This window comes from Oreochromis aureus, linkage group 12 (genome assembly GCF_013358895.1).
Source record: "Oreochromis aureus strain Israel breed Guangdong linkage group 12, ZZ_aureus, whole genome shotgun sequence".
Classification (NCBI taxonomy): Eukaryota; Metazoa; Chordata; class Actinopteri; order Cichliformes; family Cichlidae; genus Oreochromis; species Oreochromis aureus.
The window spans coordinates 12,438,865-12,466,294 of record NC_052953.1 but is presented as its reverse complement, the minus strand read 5'-3'; the positions used below and the strand labels follow the sequence as shown (position 1 = coordinate 12,466,294).

The 27,430-nt window shown below is 39.1% G+C and overlaps 1 protein-coding gene across 1 annotated transcript; it reads left to right on the top strand.

Moving 5' to 3' along the window:
• The first annotated feature begins 377 nt into the window (after window positions 1-377).
• On the top strand, window positions 378-27,430 carry zgc:63587 (uncharacterized protein LOC393431 homolog). The gene is made up of 12 exons (XM_031727977.2): window positions 378-507; window positions 9,115-9,170; window positions 9,611-9,710; window positions 9,802-9,888; window positions 10,211-10,334; window positions 11,572-11,706; window positions 12,043-12,160; window positions 22,392-22,493; window positions 22,705-22,850; window positions 23,007-23,090; window positions 23,181-23,238; window positions 26,232-27,430. The coding sequence occupies exons 2-12, from the start codon at window positions 9,144-9,146 to the stop codon at window positions 26,295-26,297; spliced, it is 1,047 nt and encodes a 348-aa protein (XP_031583837.1). The 5' UTR covers window positions 378-507; window positions 9,115-9,143; the 3' UTR covers window positions 26,298-27,430.

Here is a 27,430-nt window from a genome sequence, read left to right as displayed (position 1 = left end):
TATTGAATTTTATTTTTTGAGTACTACTAATTTTGTTAGCCTGTAACTTTGTTTACCTTTTTTTTTTTTTAGCAGAATTTACCCACTTTGAGATAAATTAATAATAATAATATTCTCTCATCGGTAACATAAGATTACATAATTCGGCGAATTCTTGGGATACATTATAACATTTTTAATAAGATAGTTACAACTTCTATCGCATAGTTGTATATTTAACGTTTTCCACGGAAGAAAGAAAAACCGTTATAAGGTAAAGTACCAAAGAAACTGTCCCGCTGAAGTAACCATATTGGTTCTGCCTAATGATACATTTCTACTTACGCCTTTCAAGCCGTTGAGCCGAAATGGCGTCAGTGGCGCTGTACGGTAGCCGTTGGTAACGAAAAGACACTGGGACGAGGGCGGACTCAGGGAAGCGGTTTCCGGGTCTCCCTTCCTGGGCTGGGACAGCAGAGAGAAGCGAAACGCTCCGGTGGATTAATAGCATTTCAAAGGTACGGACAGGTAAGGTACTGCTCGGTTGTTTGCTGTTATTATGATATATAGATTTTTAACTTTAAGCAATGTAGCGACTAGTCGATGGAACCCTAAGGGAGACAAACCGGACAATCAGTTTGAAGCCTAGCTGGCAATATGACACCAGCCGCGGTAGCAACTGTTGCATGCTAAAGTTTGACATGTAACACAATTTCATCGCTTTATTAGACCCAACGTCGGTTTATCGAGCACGTTTTTAAAGAGGAAACTATTTAAGGAACTACTATGTTTACTTAAGCTGGGTACAGGCAAATTGCAAAGTCATTGTTCCAGTAGCAGATGTTTGGAAAACTCAGTAAGTGTCTGACAGACTGGGTGTGGTGGACATCTGACTGTTACAGACACTGAGGCCTTCACACACGTTTCAGACTCCCCCTGGCCAGTGACTAAAGCATTATATTAAATTCTCCTTCATTATTTGACACAACTGTCCAAATAAACACTTCCCCTTCTTCATGTTTTGAAGAACAGCTGCGCTACACACTGCTTTGACCTCATTTATTACCCCATGGCCCAACTGCTGGGAAGCTTGCTACACTTCACCAGGCTTAATCAATTCATAAATCAGCGCCATTAAAGAACTTTACTCCAGATTCCTCTTGTGTACCCTTCCTGACCTCTGCACTTGGTTTCTAACATGCGATTATTCCGTGACCTTTGGTTATAAAGCACATTTCCAGAAAAGTAAATTTTGCCTTCAGACATCTTTAACAATAACAGAGGGAAACGATAACACATTTTCATTATGTGTCTGTCTAAGATGTGGCTGAGGGCCACTATTGAAGAATTATCATCCATCTTTGTTGTGTTTTGGACTCGGTGGAAAACATGCATATTTCACTTCCTTTCTTGTTAAGTGGTGAGCACTATGGCAGACTCTGCAAGCTGTAATCTCAAGGCGGCAGCTGCCCCTTACTACAGAAAACAAGTAGGCTTCATGGCCAGCTGGACAGAGATCAATTTGATATTAAAAGAACAACATCTTCCCGTAATGAAAGACGCCCCATGGCTCAAATCAAGCACCTTCACCTTTCTCTGACCTTTCCCCTTCCTCCGACTTTATCTCACTAACACAGTCCAACAGGGATCACATTTGTTTGAAACTACACAGGGATGTTTCCGATCGTTTTGTGCTGCTGGTGTGAATGGAAAGACAAAGCTTCATTCACACCAGCAGAGCCAAATGGGACTGTAGGTACCGCTGATGTGAAACTGCAGGATACTTTTCAATTAAGCTGGACTTGTGTCAAAATGTGATTTTTGTTTTTGTTTTTACATAATGTGAATTTTTTGCAATAATGTCTTTTTGAAATGTCCTAAAAAGATCAATTTGAATAAACAGGAGAACACAGTTTTAACAGTTTCTACAGTGCCAAACACACTGATGTAAAGTTAAACAGACACATTTTTGAAGATAATAAGTTGACCCAGTAATGTTGTCTTGTTACCAAAACAAATTATAAGCAAATTATATCAATGTGGATTGCCACATTTATAAACAAAATGTTTGTATTAGTTTTTAAAGTGACCTATACCTTTCCTTATTTTCTGGTAATGAACTAATCATTTGATTCAGGTGTGTTGATTCAGGGTGCTATCTAAAACCCCTCAAGGGCCAGTGTCCAGGCCTCAAGGGCCTGGACACTGGCCCTTGAGGCCTGGAGTCCCCCATCCCTGACTTTAAAAAAAATTATTGTTAAGAATGCCTCAAGTTTCAAATATTGAGGGCATATGTTTAATTTACCCATGTTATCCATAAGCTCAGGCTTATCTGGATGAGGTTTTTGTTTTATTCTTGGATTTATTAAGATATTCCTTATTTTGTGTTGCTAAAACCCAGAATAAACGCTGTTTCTTCAGTTTGTTTTATATGTACAGCTAGTTAGAAACTTGCCTTTAATACACAGCATGACTTTACACCACCATTTGTATGAAATAGAAGCAAACCTTTTGAGTGTGAAAAATTAAGCCTTAAACCTGCAGCATTTCTAAATGCCAGCAGGCCTGTTAGTTTCCCTTAATTGTAGTTGGCTGTCAAAAAGACTTCCAATAAACATCAGTCCTACAGTGGTCTATGGGAAAATGGGCCTAAGGAAACACAGAGAATTTTAATTTTGATGATTTTAAGTGTCAGAAAGAAGGATTAGCCGTGCAATTTTCAAGCTATTAGCCAATTAACTTCCAGCTTCAAAACATCAAAATGATGACAGTAAAAACGCTCAAAGCTTCATAACAGGACTTCGTGACTTTATGTTACAGCAGTTCTAAATTAACCCAAACATCTTTTTCTACATGATGTTTTTATGCATATAATGTATAGAGACAGATCTTTGATTGGCTAATATTGGCTGAATATATTGTAAGACAACTATAGAGAAGATTAGTGCTTTCTGATGTTGGAGAAAGTAGTTTTATTTTGAAATAAAGTTTAAAAATTAATGCACTTTACAATCAGTCAGTGTGGAATTTGTGTTGTGATTCGATAAAAGGCTTTCTACAAATATTATTATGGAGATTTAATGGGAGGAAATGAGCAACAGGTTATATTACCTGCACCTTTAACTGTGCACCAGTGTACAGCAGCTGTGAGTATTATAAAGATAATATTTTCTTACTGAATGGCTCCCACTTGTTTTCAGTAATTTCCTATGTTGTCCTCATTGTCATAAATCATCCTAAGCTTTAAACTCTGTGTGTGTTATGAACAGTCCTGGTGGTTTCCCTGTGGTCGAAAGGCTTTCTTATTCCGCCAATTGTGGCTTTTTTTCCTCTCTGTGGGCTCATATTTTTAAAGTGTTTCCAAAACCACAGCTTAAAAGCCTGTATCATGTCTTTATTACACCACTTTGGCCCACCATTCCTACCTTCAGACCCCCAAGGGCTGCTTAATTACAGTCAAGCCCCCTTCTCTGTGTGTTGTATTGTCTACGTGTGGAGGTCTTTTGCCAAACATCACTTTATTATGCTCAGCTGCTCTGAGGTTCCTGTTGCTTTGATCAGTTGCCAGTAATTTACCATTTTTGTTCTTATGCTACTGAGTTCATAAAGTCTCCACATTGTTAAATCATTATTTCATCTTTTTTAATAAGTTCAGAGAAGCCTTAATCCAAGAAGAGCGAGTCTGCAGACCTTTGACACTGCCTGTCAGGGAAGGTGAATAGTTCTTCTAGCATTGCTGGTCCTTCGTGGTTTCACTCCAGCCAATAAATCAACTGTAAATGCATTACATGCCAACAACTTTGGCTTTCTAAGGTGGCATTTTTCCCTTTTGGCTCTAACTGTTTAATCTCCCCCATGTCTGGCCCGCTGATGCCAGTTTGTATGTGTATGTAAGCAGCTCAGCAGCCTGGCCGATTAAATGGCCATTATTAAGAGTGTATTATTGAAGTGTGCCTCCCGCCTGTCTGTCCTGTAGTGTTGTCTTTGAGAGATTACAACTGAGATATTGGACCGGTTTAATTAATCTGCTGCTGGTCTAATGCTGGTTCCCACAGAGCCTGAAGAAGAATAACACTTAGAGTGTGTGTATGTGTGCAAAACAACTGAGTGGACTTGTGTGGGCTGCTGCTTTAACTCAGATACTCATTAACAGTAAAAACACATTAATAATGGCCATTGTTGTGTTTTTAGGCCTGAAACAAATGATTTTGTAGGTCATGAGTTGTGACCAATCTCCATTTGACAGCCACGATAGTTTAATTTTTTTTTCAAACCACAACTTACAATATTTGGAAAAGAGTCCAATGTTGCATTGGAAAATAAGATCAAATAAATTCTAAAATGAAAAGACTGAAATAAACATATTGCACATAAAAAGGTTCAGTTGTGTCACGATCTGTTTGCTGTCTACTTCTGAAGCACCTGCCTGCAGGTAGAAGCCTAGACAAATGGTGTTTAGTGTGTGTAGTGTCTTTGTGGATTTGCTCAACCTTCCTCAAACTGTGGGTGATGTGTACATGCTCCAAACATGGCAGCACTGTGCCAGCAATATTTATGTGCTGGCTGGCCTTTCATGCAGTTTCTGAGACTAAAGCCTCAGTAAAAGTGGTTAGCTCTCATTAGCCTCCTTAGGAAAAAAACAGGCGCTGATACTCTAACACTACCAGTCATGGTCAGAAAGCTGCTTTTGATGCTTTGCGCCACAATGAGGGTAACATTTCAGAACTCTTGAATGTATTGCTACTCTTTCAGGATGTATGGCCGCTGATTGGCTGTCTATTAAATTTTCCTGTCTTCCTAATGTATTCAAAAAATTTTCATTTTTAACAGTACTTGCAAAAATAATAAAAAGCAGGTGGTTTTTGCCAGGCCTGTTTCCAAATCCTTCACTCTGTATTTAGTGGTGACTTGAGCAAAATTCTGTCATGGATTTGATTATTTGCGATTGGGATGTTACATATGGGCGACATTCATTGACTGTGACACATGAAACCTCTGCAAACAATGTATCATTACATTCACAAGGGAATGATGAATACAGAAGTCAAAAGAATATGGATTTAGGATAATTCTTTATTAAAAAAATATACAGATGTTAATAATTGTATGTGTGACAATGTTCAGATTGGCCAACCTATTAAGAAGGAGAGAGAGGGTACATGCAGACATATGTACATACACTAAAATCATTATAGTAAATGTTAAACCACTTATTTAATTTACAGCATCCACACAGTATTTTCGCAGGAAATGCAAATTTTTCTAGTTTAATTTTGTATTTATTCCTCCGGTGCAGCCAGAGTAGCTCTGATCCACCAAGGATTAGGCAATGGGAGATTTTGGTTTGGCCTCTGTGTCTGAAAGAGTCGATCCTTGGGAACTCAAAAGTGTAGGTTGGAATCTTTGAATCTTTAGCTTGTTCCAGTCATCCTTTCTCATTCCAAAGCATTACGTGATGCAATTATATTAGAGGCTGTATTCATTTCACCATTGTGTGAGTACACATGGTGTCTTTTAATGTTGGTGCCTTGATTCATTGGTCATGTTTTTATTGGGGTCCTATTTGAGACCCACAAAGTCTGTATAAGGATGTTGGAGGGTTGGCGGCAGCACATGTCTTTGGTTTATCATCTCATTTTGTGCTTTAACAGAATTACCTTTCTTTATGGCTGCATAGATGGGTTGGATTGGTATCTGGAGACTGGAGGCTGGATTCAGGTTTCTGGTTCTTTATAGTGTAATTCAAGCAATTTCAGAGCAGTGGTATGACAGCAGGGAGGAGGCTGTTGTCATCAGGGAGTGCTATTGTTGAGTGCTTGGTTGTCGACAATGTTTATGTGGATGGCACTCATCCAATTAACATCCACATGAATCCAGGGACTCAAGGTTTCCGTGGAGATTGCTTTTAAGTTGATGAATTTAAGGACAAGGCCTCATATGGTCTCTGATCACTTGGATTGCCCCTTTACCTTAATTCAGCACTGCTCCATTCTAAATGGTTTGAGTCTCCCTCTTACTGTCCTGCATGCGGTTGGTCTTAAAATGTCTTCAGGGTTCAGGCACGTGTTTCCCCTTCTCTGTAAGCCCAGCTGCCCTATATAGGAAAGGCTCCAGGAACCAAAGGGATAAACAGCCATTGTTCTCCTGGTGTGCTTTGTGAAACCACCCTGTCAGCAGGACAGATCGCTGCCCACTTTGATCTAGATACAGACTACTCCCAACTAATACATTTAATACATTTAACAGTATGAAATGGTTCCCCAGGTGACCGCAAATGTGTTTGTCAAATGCCACGGTCAAATCAGGTTCCCATGCCACGTCTTTCCACCGGCAAAGATTACATAACCAGAGTGCATCTCCGTTTGGCAACACACGGGAGCCTGCCTCTTTCTAATGCTTATCACACTCCACCTGTCAAGACCCAGTGTGTTGGTGATAAAATGGAGCCTGTTCTTCCTGCTCAGTCATTATGTAGCGAATTTATCAAATGAGGCTGTTGCTCTATCGTCTGCTCAGGGTCATAGGGAGAGCCAGGAGCAATGAGCAGGCAATAATGTAACAGCTTAATGAGAGTCTGGGAAGATACTTGTGCAGATTTTATAACCTCTGCAGTGAGAGTAATAGTGTTAACAATGGTGTGGCCATCGGCATCTGAACTTGGACTACATGTTTTGGTCTTTTTGCAACGATATAAGGTATAAGCTTTGCATTTTTCTAATTGCATAAAAAGAAATGGTCAAATATCAAAGTTTTTGCTTTTACTACAGGTTTTTTTTGCCACCTTTCTTTGTAGCTCTCTGAGGTTATTAGGATCCTACAAATCAATGTGACAGCACAGCTTTATAATATATTTTTTCATGATATGGTGGTTAATTTTTGTGGCAACATTACTGCCATCCATCCATCCATGGATGTTGGTGTATTATCTAAAACCTCGAAAACATAATTAATTATTCTACTCAAAAAGTTGTTTCAGTTGTTTTGAAATTTATATCAGTATTTTAAACTACAGTGGCTTGCAAAAGTATTCGGCCCCCTTGAACTTTTCCACATTTTGTCACATTACAGCCACAAACATGAATCAATGTTATTGGAATTCCACGTGGAAGACCAACACAAAGTGGTGTACACGTGAGAAGTGGAACGAAAATCATACATGATTTCAAACATTTTTTACAAATAAATAACTGCAAAGTGGGGTGTGCGTAATTATTCAGCCCCCTGAGTCAATACTTTGTAGAACCACCTTTTGCTGCAATTCCAGCTGCCAGTCTTTTAGGGTATGTCTCTACCAGCTTTGCACATCTACAGACTGAAATCCTTGCCCATTCTTCTTTGCAAAACAGCTCCACAACTGCCCTGTGACGGCCTCAGAGGTTGTCTAAGAGAATATTGGGAGCAACAACACCATGAAGTCCAAAAGAACACACCAGACAGGTCAGGGATAAAGTTATTGAGAAATTTAAAGCAGGCTTAGGCTACAAAAGATTTCCCAAGCCTTGAACATCCCACAGAGCACTGTTCAAGCCATCATCCAGAAATGGAAGGAGTATGGCACAACTGTAAACCTACCAAGACAAGGCCGTCCCACCCTAAACTCACAGGCCGAACAAGGAGAGCGCTAATCAGAAATGCAGCCAAGAGGCCCATGGTGACTCTGGACGAGCTGCAGAGATCTACAGCTCAGGTGGGGAATCTGTCCATAGGACAACTATTAGTCGTGCACTGCACAAAGTTGGCCTTTATGGAAGAGTGGCAAGAAGAAAGCCATTGTTAAAAGAAAACCATAAGAAGTCCTGTTTGCAGTTTGCCACAAGCCATGTGGGGACACAGCAAACATGTGGAAGAAGGTGCTCTGGTCAGATGAGACCAAAATGGAACTTTTGGCCAAAATGCAAAACGCTATGTGTGGGGAAAACTAACACTGCACATCACAGTGAACACACCATCCCCACTGTCAAATATGGTGGTGGCAGCATCATGCTCTGGGGTGCTTCTCTTCAGCAGGGACAGGGAAGCTGGTCAGAGTTGATGGGAAGATGGATGGAGCCAAATACAGGGCAATCTTGGAAGAAAACCTCTTGGAGTCTGCAAAGACTTGAGACTGGGGCGGAGGTTCACCTTCCAGCAGGACAACGACCCTAAACATAAAGCCAGGGCAACAATGGAATGGTTTAAAACAAAACATATCCATGTGTTAGAATGGCCCAGTCAAAGTCCAGATCTAAATCCAATCGAGAATCTGTGGCAAGATCTGAAAACTGCTGTTCACAAACGCTGTCCATCTAATCTGACTGAGCTGGAGCTGTTTTGCAAAGAAGAATGGGCAAGGATTTCAGTCTCTAGATGTGCAAAGCTGGTAGAGACATACCCTAAAAGACTGGCAGCTGTAATTGCAGCAAAAGGTGGTTCTACAAAGTATTGACTCAGGGGGCTGAATAATTACGCACACCCCACTTTTCAGTTATTTATTTGTAAAAAATATTTGGAATCATGTATGATTTTCGTTCCACTTCTCACGTGTACTCCACTTTGTATTGGTCTTTCACCTGGAATTCCAATAAAATTGATTCATGTTTGTGGCTGTAATGTGACAAAATGTGGGAAAGTTCAAGGGGGCCGAATACTTTTGCAAGCCACTGTAAATGATTACATTTATGATTTGGCAGATTTGAATTTATTTCTTTTTTACATTTTGTTTTTCATAAGAAAATCGAAGGAGACTCAAGTTAAATGGGTATTTTTTCAGCTGTTCAGCATAAATCCAGTATAAATATGCCACTTTTTTTATGGTGGTTTAACAGATATCAGTGTTTTTTCAGGCTTTAACTTGAACAACTGATTTAACCATAAGGGTGTAAGTCACAACAGCAATAACATTTTAAAACATAAGGAAAAACAAAGGCCTCGTTGAGCTTTTAGGCTACAAAAAATGTTATTATTAAAATGTTATTATTAATTTGATAAAACTTTTCACTCTGTAAAAGTTGTATGTATATATACATATATATATCACTCAACTGAATAGCTATGTATGATGCATAAACGTTATCTGAATCATTACAATGGGTAGCAGGAGGAAAGTTTAGGTAATGTCATTTACCACTCTATCTTTTTTTTCCCTCCCTCCTGCAGGCTTGTCAGACATCACATAAACAGTAGCGATGTCTCAGTCTGGAGAGAAAGGAAAGGTGAGTAAATGGCAGAAAGTTCCTCACATCACAGTTTAGATTAAACTATGACAGATTTTTGGTGGGTGGTTTTCTAATAAGGATCTGGTGATTAAAGGCCATGGTACTTGTAATCTCAAACACACACGCCTTCACAAGCATCCACAGAGGATATCCTGTTTAAATGCAACTGTTTCATGGCTTGGCTTTATTGTGTGTTTAAAGTTTCTCAGTGATATGTATCATCATCATCAATCTCTCTCTTATACACTTCAATTTTACACCTAGACTTCATAAAATGATGAGGCAGGAGTTGTTTAGAGGATTTATCGGGTGAAAGAAACAAGCAGAAAAATGTCACGTAACATACTGATACTATGCTATACCCTAAATGCAAAACATCACATATACTTCTGACTAGTTTGCAGCTTATTTGAATATTTGTATTTCTTGTGCTACAGTTTCCAGATGCTGCAGGTTATGTAGGGTTTGCTAACCTCCCAAACCAAGTGCACCGAAAATCAGTGAAAAAAGGGTTTGAATTTACCCTCATGGTTGTAGGTGAGTGGTCGGGTGCACCAGAAAAAGTTTGAGGTAGTCCATATGTTTTCTCTTGAAAGTAGAGATTTATAGTTTAGTCTCTGTTTTTCAGGGGAGTCTGGTTTGGGCAAATCCACATTGATAAACAGCCTGTTTCTCACTGATCTCTACCCTGAACGTTACATCCCTGGTGCTGCAGGTATGCCCACACACTCCCATACATGCGCGCACACACACACACACACACACACACACACACACATGCACACTTTAATATTAGAAAAAGGCTCTCCTGCAATGTCTCCAGCAAAGTGTTATTTCAAGAGGAATGCTGAGAATGCTGCAGTCTCAAAATGTGACCCTGCCCTACTTATGACTTGACTTAGATTAGGACTTAGGCTCTGGCTTGACAACAATTATCCAGGCCCTCACAGTTCAGAAAACACATATCTCTCTTATGTGGCAAAACCAACAGTTTGGGGCAAATCTGGTGCAATTTTTCTTATGATTTGTCTTTACAGAGAAAATTGAGAGGACAGTGCAGATTGAGGCATCAACAGTGGAAATCGAAGAAAGGGGAGTGAAGCTTCGTCTCACTGTAGTTGACACTCCTGGATACGGCGATGCCATCAACAGCCAGGACTGGTGTGTTTTTGTTGTGTTTTTTTTGTTGTTGTGGGGGAGTTAGAACAACTTGAGACGTGCGCAGTGTGATCTCCTATCCTCCCCACCTGTCCCCAATGCGCGGTTTTTTTTTTTCCAAGTTTTCTCTCAGGCTCCTTATTTCCTACCTCTCCTCCCCCTGCATTCCCCATGTCTCCTATTATACTTCGTGTGTGTATGCGTCTGTAATGTGTCGGTATGTGGGGCGTCCTACTGTCAACGTGGGCTCTCTGTCCGGGATACGTTTCCTGTTAATTGTGCTGGCATAACTGTATTTTTACATTCTTGGGTCCTCTACATAACAACTCCACACTTAATATCGAAAAGGAAAAGTTTTTTCACTTACCTTTAAGTTCTTTCTGTAAGATTTGTGTGTCACTTTTTTAGCATTTAGATAATGAATGTTAAAAAGTAGATAAATGAAAATAAATTTTAAGAGCTATTTAGAAATTAAAGACATACAGTAAATATCAGACAACAGTTTGGACTACTGAACTGAGATGAACTAAAAGTTAAAACTGATAGAAGTACATGATTTTAAACATAATAACATTATATATGTTTGGTTGCTTTGTTTAACACTGACAGAAATAGGAATGATATTCATTCTACGAGTTGATTTTCATATTTGACTGTTTGGCTAGAAGATATAAAACTGCAGCCGTCAGCTACATTCTTTATCTTATGAGTCAGAAACAGATGGTGTGAAAATGGCTGCTCTCCTTCTTTCCTTTTTAAAACGTAACGCTGCTGTTGTTAGGGAGGTTGAGACGGTGTGCCAATTACAGCAACAAAACTTTTCATTTTAAGTTGATTCCATAGAATTTCCAGCTCTTACAGGGACATAAACCCCTTCAACTGGAAATGATTCATTCATTCAGTCATAAACGGGGAGGATTTATAATATCAGTGATCTATTGCCTGACATGTAAAACTACACTCTAAAGGGTCTTTGTGGGAGTTAAAGCAGGTTTCTGAAGATCTATATCATCCTGTGTGTTCGATTCAGTGGAAGTATCTCCTGGCCTTATTCTGAGAAACTATTTCTTCACTTTGACCCTTCTAACCTCATGACAGGTGTTTTACAGTTCTAACCTGCTCTTTGTGTATGAGAAAATCTAACTTGGAGTGAAAATAAGTTGTGTATTAAAACCAACAAATTCCTTATTGGTGCAGATAAATGTTTTTTTGGGACGGGGGGTTCTGTATTTGATTTCAGCTTTAAGACCATCATCCAGTACATCGACAATCAATTTGAACGGTACCTCCATGATGAGAGTGGGCTGAATCGCAGACACATAGTGGACAACAGAGTGCATTGCTGCTTCTACTTCATTTCTCCGTTTGGACATGGGTAAGTAAGCACCGACACAACACTAAAGGCACCAGAAATGAGCTGACTTGTTGTACTTAACACACTACTTTTAATCATGTTTGGTGGTTCTAAAGCAGAACTTCCTTAATTTAGGTATTTCAAAACTACACAACTCTTGCTGTTTATGACATCTTTAGCATCAGTGTTTTTGATTAACTTGAGTTCCTTTTACACATTTCAGTTCTCCTTTGTTTCTCAGTACTGTGATATGTTGTGAAAGGCAGTTATTTTTTGTCCATTTTTATCATTTTTGTCATTTCAAAACAGTTTTTCACTGTGTCCTAATTGCCCTCTTTGTTCTTGCTTCTTTCCCAGTCTAAAGCCACTGGATGTGGAGTTTATGAAGGCCATCCACAGCAAAGTCAATATAGTCCCAGTCATTGCCAAGGCTGACACACTGACTCTGAAGGAGAGGGATCGCCTGAAGAGGAGGGTGGGTTTGATTTTACACCCACAGACACATAATTTCAATCCTAAAATGTCTGTTTTATGGTATTTGTACCACATGTAATCATCTTTATTTGAATACTACCACAAAGCCCAAATGCCACTTACCAAAGACGCTGATAATCCAATTAGCAGATATATGTGTACGCCCAGATTAGAAAGTGGCTTATAATCATAGATTGGAACAAAACAGTATATAGCTTATCTGTCTTTAATGGCAGCTTAGCGTGTCAGACCTTTTTGCGTTTGTGTGAGACAGCATGCGTGCATTTCTCTCTGTAATTGTGCTGATGAACGGCTTTAAGTTTTTTCGTTTCTGATGATGTACTATAACAATTCAGATTGTTTCAAAGTAAAGGGAGGGACGAACCAAGAGAGGAAACAGTAGGAGGGATGGACTGAGGAAAGTTTGTCGTATATAATTTAGATGAAGCACATTTCATCCAGTTTCAACACTTCCCAGATACTTCCTCTTGAACCTCACCCAAGTGTCTGCCTGCCTGCCTGCACGCTTCTCAGCTTCCTGCTGTCCACAGGGGAAGGACATCATAGTACCACTCATCACACACACTTCACAGCAGTGTGTTCAGCTGATAACGTCTCACACTTAAGATGATTTAGTAGGATTTTCCTCATCTTTCCTTGTCTTATTTCCTCGTCTTATTTCCTTTTTTACATCTGTGAGACAGCTTAAGTATTCCTTATTTCTGTGGTTTTTGTCTCAATTCAGAGAAAATTGGAACTAGTTGGTTGATAATATGGCCTTTTCTCTGTTTTTAAGTAATTAATTCTATGATTTTAATGTAAAAATGTTGCCTCAGACTCTGAGAAGTTACATCAGAAATTCTATTTGAATTTTAGCACTTTTTGTAGTTGAAATGATTAAGTGAGAAAAAGACCCACTCTTTGCAGCCTGGTTAAAAAAAACATATTGTGCCTCAGTTGCTAATAACTTTTTTTTTCTGTCAGCCCTCTTTAATTGAAAGTCAGCCTGTCTCCTCACCTTCCCCGGATGCCCAGACCTCCCACCTGCTTCTCATTCAGGTCTCGGAGCCGGTGGTCTGGCAGGCGTCAGGCTGATCGGCTGACCGGAGTCCAGCTCTGCTTTGTTCTCCCGACCAGCCAATCTGTTTTGTTAAAATCCTGGGCTGTTAAATTTCTTGAAATCACCGATGCAGTATCTTAGCAAATAGAAGGTTACAGTTGGTCATTCAGGACATTTCTTCTTGTACTTGCTGAGACAGCAGGATTTAACAGTGGGCGCACATGAAAACTCAATAACTGCACTTAACTGCAACTCAAACCTCAAGTCTGTTCCTTTGGCACTTAAGATTAAAAATACCATGTTTCCTGCCACTGCTGACCCCCACCTCAAGCTGAAGGAAACCCCCAAGCTTGTTGGCTTTTTGCTCCAGCTGCCAGCCTTCAGCAGGTCAGCTGTCTTTATCAGAGTTTTGGCTCAACTTTAGTAAGGGACTCTAAGGAAATACTGTAACAGTATCACTCTCATCTGACCTCCATTCGGCTAAATTTTCAGTTTGTTCACATGCTCTGCTAAGTGTTCCCTTAACAGACAATTCCCACTGTACAATGAGCAGCAATTAGCTGCAGAGTTTAACAAAACTGTCAAACTCATGCATACCCACACCCAGTAAGATCTATAGCATCTAAAGTGATGAAGAAAACATGCTTTTCTGCACTGAAACCATTTTATATATAGACGGTTTATCATTTTTGTTTTAGTTACATAGTTATTAAAAATGTACTGAATCCTATCTAAAGATGGTGAGTCCCTGGACGAGCTATTATTGACAGGAAATATAGAGGATTAGTGAGCTATCTTCCCTACATTTAAAAATGGCACCATGTGTCTCTTAGGAAGGCATATTATTCGTACTATCTCTTGTTTGTTCACAATCTGGGCATGTACAACTTTTATCTCCATCTTTGTATAAATGACTAAACTGCTGTGGCGCTTCTATGTGGGCTTTGTGTATTTCATATATACAAGGATGCCCTACTTTGATGATTGCAAAACTGCACTTTTTAGAGTCAATATTACAGTCTTTGGTCTTTAAATAAAGAAAAACAACAACAACAAGATGCACTTGTAATTAGATAAAGGGTTAAAGATGCACATTATTTCCTAATGAAGAGATACATGTTTTGTATGTGCTTGTTGTATGTTGCTCATAGTTTGATAAGTTATTACTTGTCTGTTTTTTACAAAGTGTCTGTGGATGTGCATCCTTGTTACTAAATATTACAACACAGTTGAAGTTGAACAGAATTGTACTGATTTAACTGATGAACCAGTGAACAAGAGACTCCTTTTAGAAAGTGGAAGCACATAAACTCTACTGCTGCTTTCCAGCATTTTGAGTTACATTAAAATGAATCATGTACTGGGTGAGATCAAGAATTTCCACATCTCTGCCCATAAAAAAAAAAAAGAAAAACCATATCTGATTTCAGTGTGGGCTCTATGCACTTCAACGTTGCCTCCTTTTGTACCTCTCTTCAGCTCCCAGTGCATCTGCTTTCAGATGCTCAATCTGTTTTTCCCTGAAAGTCCTACTTGGTGTTGGGATCATTGCCATCAAATTCAGTTCAGATGGACACAGGACTTGATTTTTACTCTGTACAAGTTTGGCAGTCCTGGTGAAATCGCAAACGTTCTTTTTCAAATAGTCAAAGGGACAGTAAAATGGTCCAAAATTGTCCAAATTGAAATTGGGCAGCAGATCTCTTCATCACTCGTTACATAGGAAATTATGTTGGAATGAAAATGATGACTAATTTACAATGAATTCAGGATATTTCACATATCTGACCCAGTAATCTGGTTTCTTGCATGTTTAGAAATTTGACGTGCCATAGTAATGCCCATTAATCTCTATTAAGTGTCTCTCAGGAAAATGGACGTGAGTATTTGTTGGGTTGATCAGATTAGTTCAAGTGGCTCTTAGGTATACGTGCCTGACTCCTGCTGTACAGTCCTGTACAGTACGGCACCAAGGCCTTCCTTTGAGGTCAGAGCACTATCAGCCAAGAACCTGCCAGAAAGCTGAATGCTGGAGAATGATTGATAACCTCCAGTGTTTCTCCCACACAATTTATTAGTTTGTTTTTTGCAGAGCAGTTTCTCACCGCTTGGAGAATTTGTTTCCCCTCCCTCAAAGGCTCGTACAGTCCTTTCCCCTATTATTAGTGGGAAACAGCTTGTATAGAACAATATAAATTTCCTGCAACGTGTCAAGACTGTTCCACTGACAAGACACAAGTAGCACAGCTCAGGCTCAAAGAACAAATTGAACAAGCGTCACATCGTTCACCGAACCACTCGTCATTTGCCTGCTTTTTAACCATTTCTTCCTTTCCTGGCAGTGCTTCCCTAACCAGCCTATTATTTTCTCGCCCTTCATCTTTGTCCTCTTTTTTTTTCTTTTTCTTTTTCTTTTTTTACTTTTGTTCTATTGCCAATTTCCTTCACCAGAGTCATTGTGGTCTCTAGCTCATAACTTGCCCTGAGGAGGGTATATTGAGGGTCTGATCCTCTCAGTCTGGGACCCTAAAGTCATATCCTGTGTGGGGATTTAGCCTGAAAGTACTTTACTGGTTGTTTTCTGTTTGAGAGAAGAGGACGGTACACAGCTGGTATAAAGTGGAATCCAGATGAGCAAAAAAGAATAAAGACCTTTATTCTTATCGAAAAAATAGAGCACATATTTCTATTTTTTTCCCTTCTGTAGCTACAACACTAAAATTGACTGATTTCAACAACCACCATTTTTGTATAAAATTTATGTGAACGTAAACTGGGTCAGCTGCTTGCACTGATGAATTACCTCTCACAAACAAATTACGAGTCGCTCTGTGTTGTTTTCATCCTTTGATTAAATGTGCCTAAAACAAACACTGCCCAGAACGAAGGGAAAACATCTAAAATCCCAGTCTGTGATTTTTGGAAGTGATCAGCATATTTAAAGTGTGAGGAATTTGCACTAAAAGGTAAAAGAGTGGATATGGATGCCTTTGCTATAGGCAAAGGCGTAAGAAAGTTGTGTTAAACTGATTGTGACTGTGTGAGCTTTCTTTCCTTTTGTGTGAAGACTAAAGTCAGAGGTCAGTGAAGGCCAGAGAACCCAGCTCCTCCTCTGTTCTCGCGCAAGCCTGTAGACCGCAAACAATACTTCAGCCTCTTTTTCATGTCTTCCTCATCTCCTCTTCTTTCTTCTCCTTATCCTTCTGTTTGCCCTTGTCTCAGTTCGCAGAGCATTTTGTTACTTACTACCATGTCCCCAACTCCTCCACCATACTCCTACTTTGTGAATAAGCTCTCCACTGGTGCACGTTACCAGTTTTGACACAGTCAGTAATAATAATGACTGTTTTTTATTTGCATCACTATTAATATTTTTTTAAAGTGACAGAAACCAGACACAGAAACCAGATTAAATAAACATTGACAACAAAAAATTGACCTAAACTGAAAGAATCCAGATAGTTGACTGAAAAGGCTGAAGCTGCAGCTTTTTACACCGATTCTTTTTGCAACACCTGTAAAACTAGATGTCACCAAAATAAAGGCGAAAGAAAATAATACATTAAAAAAAGAATTATTGAATAAATTCAATACAAAAATGTATGTTTCATTAAAAGTTAAAAAAAAATGTATGTTTCATAAACAGTGATCATACTTAACTTGTTCAACTCTTTTTTTGGTGTTAAAACTTTATCTCTCTAATTTTAATCGTTTAAACCAAGTTTAGTTAAATGGCAAAATCAAAGCATGATTAGTAGTCAGATATGTCACTCTAGAAAAACATATTTTTGAACTAATTATACACACCTGATTAATGATATGTAATTATGTGAGTTTCCTGATGAGCTCCAATTTAAATTCTTATTGTGCAGGCTTAGACTGGTACCTTATCAGTGAGGTTATGGGGTGATTGCAAGTTCCTTGTGTTAGGCCCTGATCAGCTTGTGCTTGGTCCTTTTCCTTCCAGTGTTTCAAACAGGGTGATATATTTATTTTTATGCCCTCCTTTGGTCATTGTGCCAGGGCACGTTCCCCATCTCCAAAGGTTTTAAAATAATAAATAGGCCTTTTGTCTCATGGAACACACAACTCTGTTACACACGATTAATTGCTTTCAAGTGAAGAAAGTGTGGGTCAACTGTAGCGTTAAAAATCTGAAAAGATCATTTCTGGACTTTGGCTTACTGCTGATGAGTCACTTGAAGCTGTTGAGTCCCTTTTGATTAGCAAATAAAGTCACAAAACTTGGTTTGTGGTTGTGCCTGTCCTCTTCTAAATCTCACATAAATACAAGATTACGTGAATGGCTCAATTGTATCTCTCTGTATGCTCTTTGATCAAAGGAAAGGTGGGTGGTCTTAACTGTACTAATGCTTAGCCCAGACAATAGGAGTGTGGGTGGGTGTGTGTTTGTGTGTTCATTATTACTCATACGATACCTTCTTGGTACTATGATTGTAGGACTTCCTTTGTACTTTACATCAGTACCTCACTTTAAAACATTCAAATCTGGACCAGCAAAATATTTCTAGAAAGTGTTTGTGTGTGTTGTGGTGTTCTACTGGTGCTACTGTGTGTCACAATTAGTTTTGTACTTTTAAGGGAACTTTCTGGGGGATTTGGTCTGTAGATTGTCCGGTCAAAATGGCTTTTTTAACCTGTCTTGTTGTTGTTCTTTTATTTTGGTGAATCACTGACCTCCTTGAGCTACAAGGCTCCATGCACGTAACATACAAGCTCTGTTCCTGCTACTGACGCCAGATTATAGTAGTTGAACACAGTATGTTAGTACTTAGGTGTGTGTGTGCATGTGTGTGTGTGTGTGCGTGTTTGGTTAGATGGCTGGTATGAGATCTAAATCCCCCTCCGACCCCCTCAGATCAGGTATTGTTGGGGCTCCCTCACCCCCTCAGACTCCCTGCAGGCAGGAGAGAGCCGGTTAGCTGAAAGGCGTTTCCTGGCAAGACAAAAGTGTTCGGTCTCATGTGTCTTGAGGTTGTATTTGGAAGCTAAATAGAAGGAAGTTTATATGTGAAGGTATGTTTTCTGGAATATTAATTACAAAGATACGAGTTCAGTACTCTGTAACAAGTGTCAATATTTGTTGACATATTTAATTAAAAGCCATGTGCTTTGATTTTGTGAGAGAGAATTAGAAGTCTTGTTATGAGTTTGGAAAAGTCTGAAGGGGTCATACCTTTCTAGACATCAGTTTTTTGACCATTGTTTATCATGGTGTTGTTTAACAGTACTGTCCCTTTTATTTTTTGTAAGACTATATTGCTGCTTGCTCATATTTCTCCGTGTTTGTCACGCAGAAAGTAGGAATCCATCATCAGACCCATCAGTACTCTATTTTGCTGAGATTTACTGTGACTTGAAACACATTAACAGAAAATATGTTTTTGACCATAATATTTGTTTATCCAGTGTGAAAATCCGCTATAGCTCATCTTTTACCACATTTACTGATTACATTTGCGTTTGTTGTTAGAAATAAAAATAAATACCCTTTTTAATTGAAAAAAAAAAAAATTTAAAGTCTTTGCTTCAAGCATCTCTTATATAAGGTTGTAATGTATTAAGGAAATTTGTGTAGTGGCACCAGTACACAAAGATAGTGAAATAAAAGATGCTCGCCCATTGACAATTTTCACCTTGATTCTAACATTTTTTTTTACTATTAAAATGAACAGCTAAATACCAATGCCAGTATTAGTTCCAGTTGACCTTTGAAGACCTTTACAGTACTCCTGTATTAGCTCTTTCCTTCAGAAAAGTAAAACTTCAACATTAAAGTAAGTGCATGGCTTTATAAGGTGTAGAGCAAGCAGTAGTTTACACACAGTTGGACCTACTGGAGTCTTACAAGAGGCACACTGTGGATTTTCCTTTAATAATGTCTTCAGCCTTGAAAAAAAGGGACCCCTGTCCTTGAATCTCATAACAAGCAGCGACCCTCCATGTGGGTCAGTTGTAACAAATCTGTTCATTTTCTCTCAGTCTCCAATGAAGAAATTGGAATAGTGCATCATAAGGTTTAAGCTGTTTCTGGTATGAAAGAAGGTTTGAAAGCTGCTCGGATGTCCTGCTTCTAATGGCAGGGATGCACTGTTTTATTCCCGTAGCTCCCTTGAAGAAGCTGGCATGCATCTTTAAGGTTACATAAACCTTATTTGAAGTGCTCTTGGTCTGGTCTTTAGTCTTCCGATTCTTACTTGGTCAGGGTTGATTGGAATTGAAATGCAGTTTTTTTTTTTTTTTTTTTTTTTTTTTAATCCCTTTTGGCTTTCTGTAATGTTTTCCTTCTATGTCTGCATTGTTGAGTTCCCAAGAATACTTTGCTCCATGTTTCTCCTTCCAAGTATTGTTCCATGCCACAGTTTGACTTTATTGGATACAAATCAGACCAAACCAAGAGACTCAGCTCTATCCTCAGCAATCACACGAAAAAACCTTTAATAGTTGGGAGTGTTTGCTTGTGCATGCAGTCACCTGTTGAATGTCAGAACTACAGTGATCACCACAATCCCCTTTTTTGTTTCTGTGTTCTTTTCTTTGGCTGGTGTTTGTTTCCTTTCAGTGATGTTTGTTCATAGCTTGGCAGGTGTTTGAGTCATTCATATTCTTTTTTTGCTTAGCTTAGAAGAATGAACAAATCTTGAAAATATTTTTCCCTCAGCAGGTTAAGAGATGAAACTGTAATCCCTCTAATGATGGGTTTGCATCTTGTTTCTTTATGATTGGAGGTCTTGGCTCAACCTGCTTTGCAGTTGAAAAAGTGCTTAGTCACATCTCCCACCACTACACCCTGTGTAATTATATCTATGTATAGACCTGTGGGTATGCTATATTTGGGCTGTACATAACTGTTACAGTATATTTCATACTGCTATTTCAAGAACTGAGTGATACCAGCTTTTCTCTGTAAATACACGTCTGGCATGACTCACCTGCCGTTTGTCCCATTTCTAACCTATCTTCAAACCTAAAAGTACCATATCATATCATACCCTCACACTGGACTCAGAGCTGCCGAGCATGATGGAGTCTTTCTACAAACATCAGTTCATATTCTGTGATGTAAGCCAAAGATGTAAAATGATAAATTGTTGGCTTCCTTTTCTAATTAATGCTCAGGCAGAGTCTGGAGTTGCATTGTTTGTCTGCCGCTCTGACAGCATTGAACAAACCACTAAAGCCAATCATAACAGTGGGGTGGGTGTGTGTGGCGTATTATGGCCTGACATGATGGTCATAAAGTTAACTTGGTTCCCACTGCCAGTATCCCCGTGCCAACTAAAATACTCAATTACGAGAAGGAGAGGCTGGTGTAGCGTTGGGGATTAAGGCCTACATTGTGTACAGTAAATCGGCAGGAGACAACAGGTATTTGGAGCGAGTGGTGGTTTTGAAATCACATGATCCATTAGCGGTCTTGATTATAGGTCTCAGCATGTGCTAAGCACACGTTACAGAACAGAATAATTCAGGTAAACAGCCATTTAAGATTAACAAGGTCTGGAAACAGATGATGGCAGACAACAGACTTGTGTTTGCGCAATGACTAGATCAGGTTTGTAGATATTTAATTGTACTTTGCATTTGTAAAAAATCTGTGTTATTCTGTTTTTATCGGTTCTTCAGTTCACGTTTTTTGGTTGGATTTGTTTCTATTTTATCACATATCACATATGCATTTGTGTCTAATCTCATCTACTTGTTTTACAGGATTTGTTTGTTTCATTTTTTTCCTGTCATTGTGTCACACATGTTTATTTTCCCGCTGAGTGCATAGTTTCCCAAAATTCTCTGTGCGCTCCCCCACCAGAGTGATGTTTATCGAGCCTCCATGTAGAAGGTCCCTGTAAATCTGGTGTTTGAGTACATGAGGGAGAAACTGAGGCTCTAGCCTGGTGTCACGCTCTCCTCTCGGTCCTGCAAAGCCTGTTTGTTTTTAGATCTGGCCCACAACAATACCCGACTCTCCGCCGCGCACACACTATCTCACATACACTGCGCGCAGAGCTCACTGAGAAAACAAGCGACAGCCATAACAAGGACTTAAACAGGAGCTGCGCTCTGTAGGAAAAGCTGCACTCACTTCCCAGGCTGCTGGCTGACTCACCACTGTCCTATTATACACTATAGTACTTGAAAGTCCCCAAAAAAGTCAGGAAAACGGCGCTTGACATTTTTTGGCACCATTACACAAGATTGCATTGTCGTTTTCAAAATTCTCCTCTCGGGAACACAAAAGCAAAATGCAGCTTTGATGTTTACAATAATAAATACTGACATCTGTCCCAGCGGTAGTAGAGAAGAAAGCTCCTTTGTTTCAGCTTGTTTCTTCACCGGTCAGAGAAGAAATAAAGGAGGGCGAGATCTTTGTTTCGGACTCTTTGGAAGTTTGACGCGCACACAGGCTATTTTTTTTTTCACCTGTCTAACCTTTCTGTTTCAACTCCTTCTCCTCCACAGGGGTCTTTAATTAAATGTGTTGCTGCAACAACAGGTGCTCACTCACACCCTCCTATTACTCAGTAGAGCTTCCTTATTTTCTGTTTATGGGACAGCGGCTGTTATTTTCTACATATAATTCACAGTTTACTGTGAATGCACTATGAACCAGTGCACCATTTTAAGACTAGACGGGTGCTTTAAGAGCAGATCCTCTGTCAGCTCATTCTAAAAAGAGCATCCGCATAAAGATTGAAATATTTTTCTCTTTCCTTTTTCCATAATCATGCTGACAGACAGCCTGAAAAACAAGTTGACATTGGTCTTTCCAGAGAAAATGTGTTTGGATGAACTGCAGAAGTACCTATATGCTGAGCTGAAGTGGTCAGCTGCAGTTATCAGCTGCATTGATGTTGTTTTAGTTTATTTTGCTTTAGTTAGGATATATGATTAGAGTTTTTAATAAAAAATGAAATGGTCCTCATTGGTAGCAACAATGTGAACATTTTACGGTTCAAATGAGGTGACATCTGGCTTTCTGGACTGCTGCAGTACCCTGTTGGTAAAGGTCAAGCTGACCCGTCTTGTAGTATTTGCAGTGGCACATTTGTTGGGCTCGAGTTGAGATTCCCATCACAGTGGGAGAGTTCAGGATCACAGTGACGCCACGGCATGGCCTCTTTACTCAGTTTCTCTCGTTTCCACTTCTCAGATCCTGGATGAGATTGCAGAACAAGGGATAAAAATTTATCAGCTACCTGATGCCGACTCTGACGAGGATGAGGAGTTCAAAGAGCAGACGAGAGTCCTGAAGGTGAGAGAGGGACACTCAGCTAATGCCAGCTGTTACCATAGGAGGTCCGCCATTTCTCTCTGCTGTTTCAGTGATACACCATTCTCTTCCCATTCATCTTTGCTTCCCTTCACTGGAACTGCTCCTCTCTGATACCTTTATTTTCCACATGTCTTTCCATAGCCTTTCCTCTGACTTTGGGTGTCCACTAACATTTAACTTCCTTTCCCAGGCAAGCATTCCCTTTGCTGTCATTGGCTCCAACCAGCTTATCGAAGTGAAGGGGAAGAAGATCCGTGGTCGTCTGTACCCCTGGGGTGTAGTAGAGGTGGAGAATCCTGAGCACAATGACTTCCTGAAGTTGCGCACCATGCTTGTGTGAGTATCTTTGGTTATAATTTGAAAAGTAAAGTCTTTTAAAACCTAACCAGAACTTTTACCATGTTAAGCTTGTCGCTGCCAGAGATGAAGTTAAATTCTGAGCTCTGCTGCCCTCTAGTGTTTGAAGATGTGATTGGTGTCTGTCTATTGCAGGACCCACATGCAAGACCTCCAAGAGGTAACTCAGGATCTGCATTATGAGAACTTCCGCTCAGAGAGGCTGAAGAGAGCGGGCAGGTGGGATCCTGTTTGATATAGCAAAACACACATTAGCTATTCCTGTTTCATTCAAGGAGTATAATATTAATTGCTTCATTTGTCCTGCAGAGCTGTGGATGAGGATGTGTTGGATAAGGACCAGATCCTGCTACAGAAGGAGGCAGAGGTAAAAACACACGAAGCAGATTTGTGTATTTGAGCAATAAAAGTGAATAGCAGTACACACAGACCTCAACAGTCTGAAATAGAATTAAATAATATTAGTCTGTGGCGCTTTTTCACTTCACTCATTTAAGGCACAGACACGTGTGAATAATTTAGCAAATACTTACATTTCAGTCTTACATCATAACAAGTATATTTACAAATTTTCATTTTCTTTGCAAACGACATAGAAACCTGTTCAGTTTTAAAGAGAAATAATCTGACCTGTAAACCTTCGGTTTGAGGTTTATGTGGAATACTGTAATGTTGTTATGGCTGCTTATAATCACCAAAGACTGTACTCGTTTAACTTGGAATTTTAAAAGGAACATTTATGGGGCATGTAATGAATTCTTTGGTAAATAATTTAAGACCCCAATTGTAATCCACATTGTACCCTACTGGATTTGTTAAAATTTAAATTTCAATCTATACAAATAGATATATATTCTTTATATAATACAGCAATGATTAACAACACCTACAAAAAATGAAAAATGAAAAATACAATTTTACATAAAATGTAACAGTACTCACCCCACAGTTCACGCATGTCAAAAACATCTTCATCTTTACCAGAATGAATTGTCTGTTAAGTTGTAGGTCTGTGATATTTAAGGACTTTATTTCCAATTCCTCATTGTGTGTTTAGCGCTAACAAAAATCAAAAGAATTAGGATTTATAATTTTTTTTTAAACATAGAGGTTAATAATCGTTGTCTTTTTTGTAAAATAAGTAAATGAAACTTTATTAATACAATAAAGGCTAAGGCTGTTTACAGTGCTTCACATTTGTCCAAACTAAATCAATGTTCCAGGCTTTCAATTCAGCACTCACAACATAATTTCATGTGTGTGTTTCCAGGTTAAAAAAAAGGATTTCTATCATTGTTCTTTTTTCTTTTTTGTTAAAGTAACAGAACTACACAGATGAAAAGCATAAAGCATAAATAAAAAGCATAAAGTAGCCTGATTTCCCAGTGAAATCATGTCTGTGAGCTATAAATCTGTAAATGTAGAAAGGCTCAGTTGATCGTTTCATCTTGAAAACAGTTCAGTAGAATATTTCAGGGTGAAAAATGGCTGACATGATGTTCAGACAACACACGAGGATCTGATGTCTGAATAAGTCAGCTCTGGCACTCGGTGTATATTCAGGTATAAATGCAGAATCACACTGAGCCTGCAGCACTGTAACATAACGTGCTTTCAAAGGTCATGACCACAGTTTTAGAAGCTGCAAATGTAAACCAGGAAAGCAGCCTGTTTTTCTGTCTGGTTGTATGTTGGAACGCAAAAACATTCTTATTTTCACTCGATATGCATTGTTAACCTTATGGGCCGCTGAGCCTGCATGTCATCAGGTCATAACCTGTTTCCTGATTGCCTTTGATTGGCCTTTTTCTGTTACTGCCGCAGGGCAGGCATAGTGAGCAGGTGGAGTGCAATCAGAGCTGTTTGTAAACAATGTCTCCAAGCAGGATATGCCATCACTTCCTGCCTGGGTGTTTTTTATGGTGGGAACAACCTCAGTAACGTTAGGAACCGAAGCCACAAAGCCAGAGGGATCGTTTGTTTGGCTGATTTGTTTAGATGTCGTGAGAGGTTTTGCTGGGAGGAAATATCACAATGACCTGTGATACTCCCTAGATTCCTAAAAGGTCCCAGAGTAAATGAATAAGTAATTGTTATTTACTTGAGAGGTTCTTGGAAATAGTCGTCAACTGAGAACTGATTAGGAGTTCTGAGTTGTGTCACATTCAATGATCGGATAATGCATCGCGGGTCAGTTCAATGTGCAGTAATGTCAAATTTGTCTTTCTTAAGTTTTCAGGCAAATTCAGCGGATAGCTCAATACATTCTTAGGGTTAGGGTTAAATATACATTTTCTGACACTACAGGGTTTATTTTCCTTACAGTCAGAGCTGAGGGTAGAGTTAACATCCCACAGGAGGCTTAAACTAAAGCTTTGTAAGCCAAAATGTCGAAGGTAAACTTAGACACGAAGACTTAAATATAGACTTTTTAAATGGGTAATTCAGTTGCAGCAAGATGCCATCTTCCCTTGTTTTAGACAACATAATACTGTACAGTAGCAGACATGTCAGTCTCTTAGTTCTGTAGAAACAACCATATTTCACCTACTGAGGAAAAGTAATCTGGCTTGAACTGCTTGAAGTTCTGTGCTCTGCCACAAGAGGGCGAGAGATATTAACAGGAGAGCTGCTGTTTAATAAAAACACCTGTGATCCTTCTGTAGTGCATCCTCAATGTTAGTTTTAAATATTGGCTTCGTTTTAGTGCTTTTTACTCTTTAACATTTCCCATGTAGCCATTATTCATTTATTGGTTTGCTTTATTTATTTTTAAGCTCTTTATATTATAGCTGATATAAATACTCTCTATTTAAGTAAATGGTGACTAAACAAGCACATAATTGTTTTGTTGTGTAAACAAAATGTTATTCTGTGCGCTGTTTCAGATGGCAGTTAGTTGGCTGCTTTAGCCTAGTTAAATACTGAGTGAATTATACTGTTGTGATATTTCTTAAGCTTAAAAACAATTTTAATATTTTATTATTAAAGAGAAATAAGGCTTGTTTTTTCTTTTCTGTTAATACATGAATATTTTCTGGGTGTGTGTTGTTTCCTGGGCTGTGACATTATGGCTATTAGTCCTCCCAGTACAAAAAAGGAGAAGTATTCTTTGAAGCAGACATCAGGTCTTGAAGTCGCACATTACATTTCGCCACAGGCTAATATTCTAAGAAGGCTGACTGAATCAGCAGATATGTGTGTATTTTAACCCCAGACCACGACCTTCTGATAAGTTTATATCGATAGTTTGGTTGCCTAAATCTGACCAAACTAAATGAAACATACTGATGTGAAAGTGGTCACTGCTTGAAAAAACTTCAATGGGGTTTTATTTTCATCTTCTTTCTCTTTCTGTAGCTGAGACGCATGCAGGAGATGATCGCGCAGATGCAGGCACAGATGAAGATGAAGTCGGACGACTAAAAGGGTCGGAGGTGAAGGGAAGCACTGTGATCCAAGCCACCAGCACACACGTACACATAAAGCATACACACACATGCATACACTTAGTTGTCCAGCCCTGCCACTCTGCAGACCCACCAGGAGCCAGTTTCCAGAACCACATCTATGTGCACACTACCATCTCTTCTTCTTCCCTCCATTCTTCCATCCATCGGCTGTTTGGCGGCTCTGTCTCTTCAAGACTCCACATTCAAACTAGTCTCCTTGTGGGAGTGGGTAAAAAACAAGTCAATGTTTGAATACTGGATGATTATCATTTATCTGCTATTTAGCCTTCTTAGTTGTTATCCTCAGCGTTGACAGTGACAGTGGTACCGAGTAGTTTTACCGTCACACACGTGTTTACATAATATACAAACTGTGAGTTTCACCTCACAGGTCAAAACTTTACAATGCATTATTTTCCATTTATTCTGCTATCGGGTTTGAACTCATTCACTTAAAGGTACAAATAGTTTGCTTCTCATTTTTTCTGTTGGTTACTCATCACTCACCCATCACCTTCACCTCTGAATAACCATTAGTGCCTGTTTGCTTCAGCCTGATAATGCAATAATTATAAATATTACCACAGAGATAGATACGTGTGGTAAACCATGATGAGGAAAGCTCTTAAATCTGGTTTTCCTAAATGTGTTAGACTAGAGACTTTATTGTATAACCAACAGCTAAAACTAATGCAAACCCTCCAGGCTTTAGAATTTCATAGTTTTTTTTTTTTTTAATTTATCTGTAATACCTGATTTTAATGTGCCAAACTATAACTTCAGACTGAAAACTAATCAATCAGTACTGTAAGTTACAATGTTCCCATGTTTGTGTCGGTGACATCATTTCATGTGTAAAACGGTCGGCTTGTACACTACATGTGCAGCTTTTCAACTTACTGTATTCACTCATTTCAGTTTAAGCTGTGTGTAAACTCCCTCCAGCCCTCTGTGAACAGCAGACCTTAACATTTCCCCAGCACTGCCGTTTAATCGTGCTGTCACTCGTGCCATTATTTCTTATCAATGTGTCAGTTAAGACTTATTTTTAGATGTCGACATGTTTTGTATTTCCTCTCTCAAATAAAATTTGTTAAGAGAACAAAA

Coding starts and splice junctions, on each gene's coding strand:
- zgc:63587 (XM_031727977.2), top strand. CDS start 9,144: ATGTCTCAGTCTGGAGAGAAAGGAAAG. Junction 9,889..10,210: donor TTACATCCCTGGTGCTGCAG/GTATGCCCACAC, acceptor TTGTCTTTACAG/AGAAAATTGAGAGGACAGTG. Junction 22,494..22,704: donor AGCAGACGAGAGTCCTGAAG/GTGAGAGAGGGA, acceptor TTCCTTTCCCAG/GCAAGCATTCCCTTTGCTGT.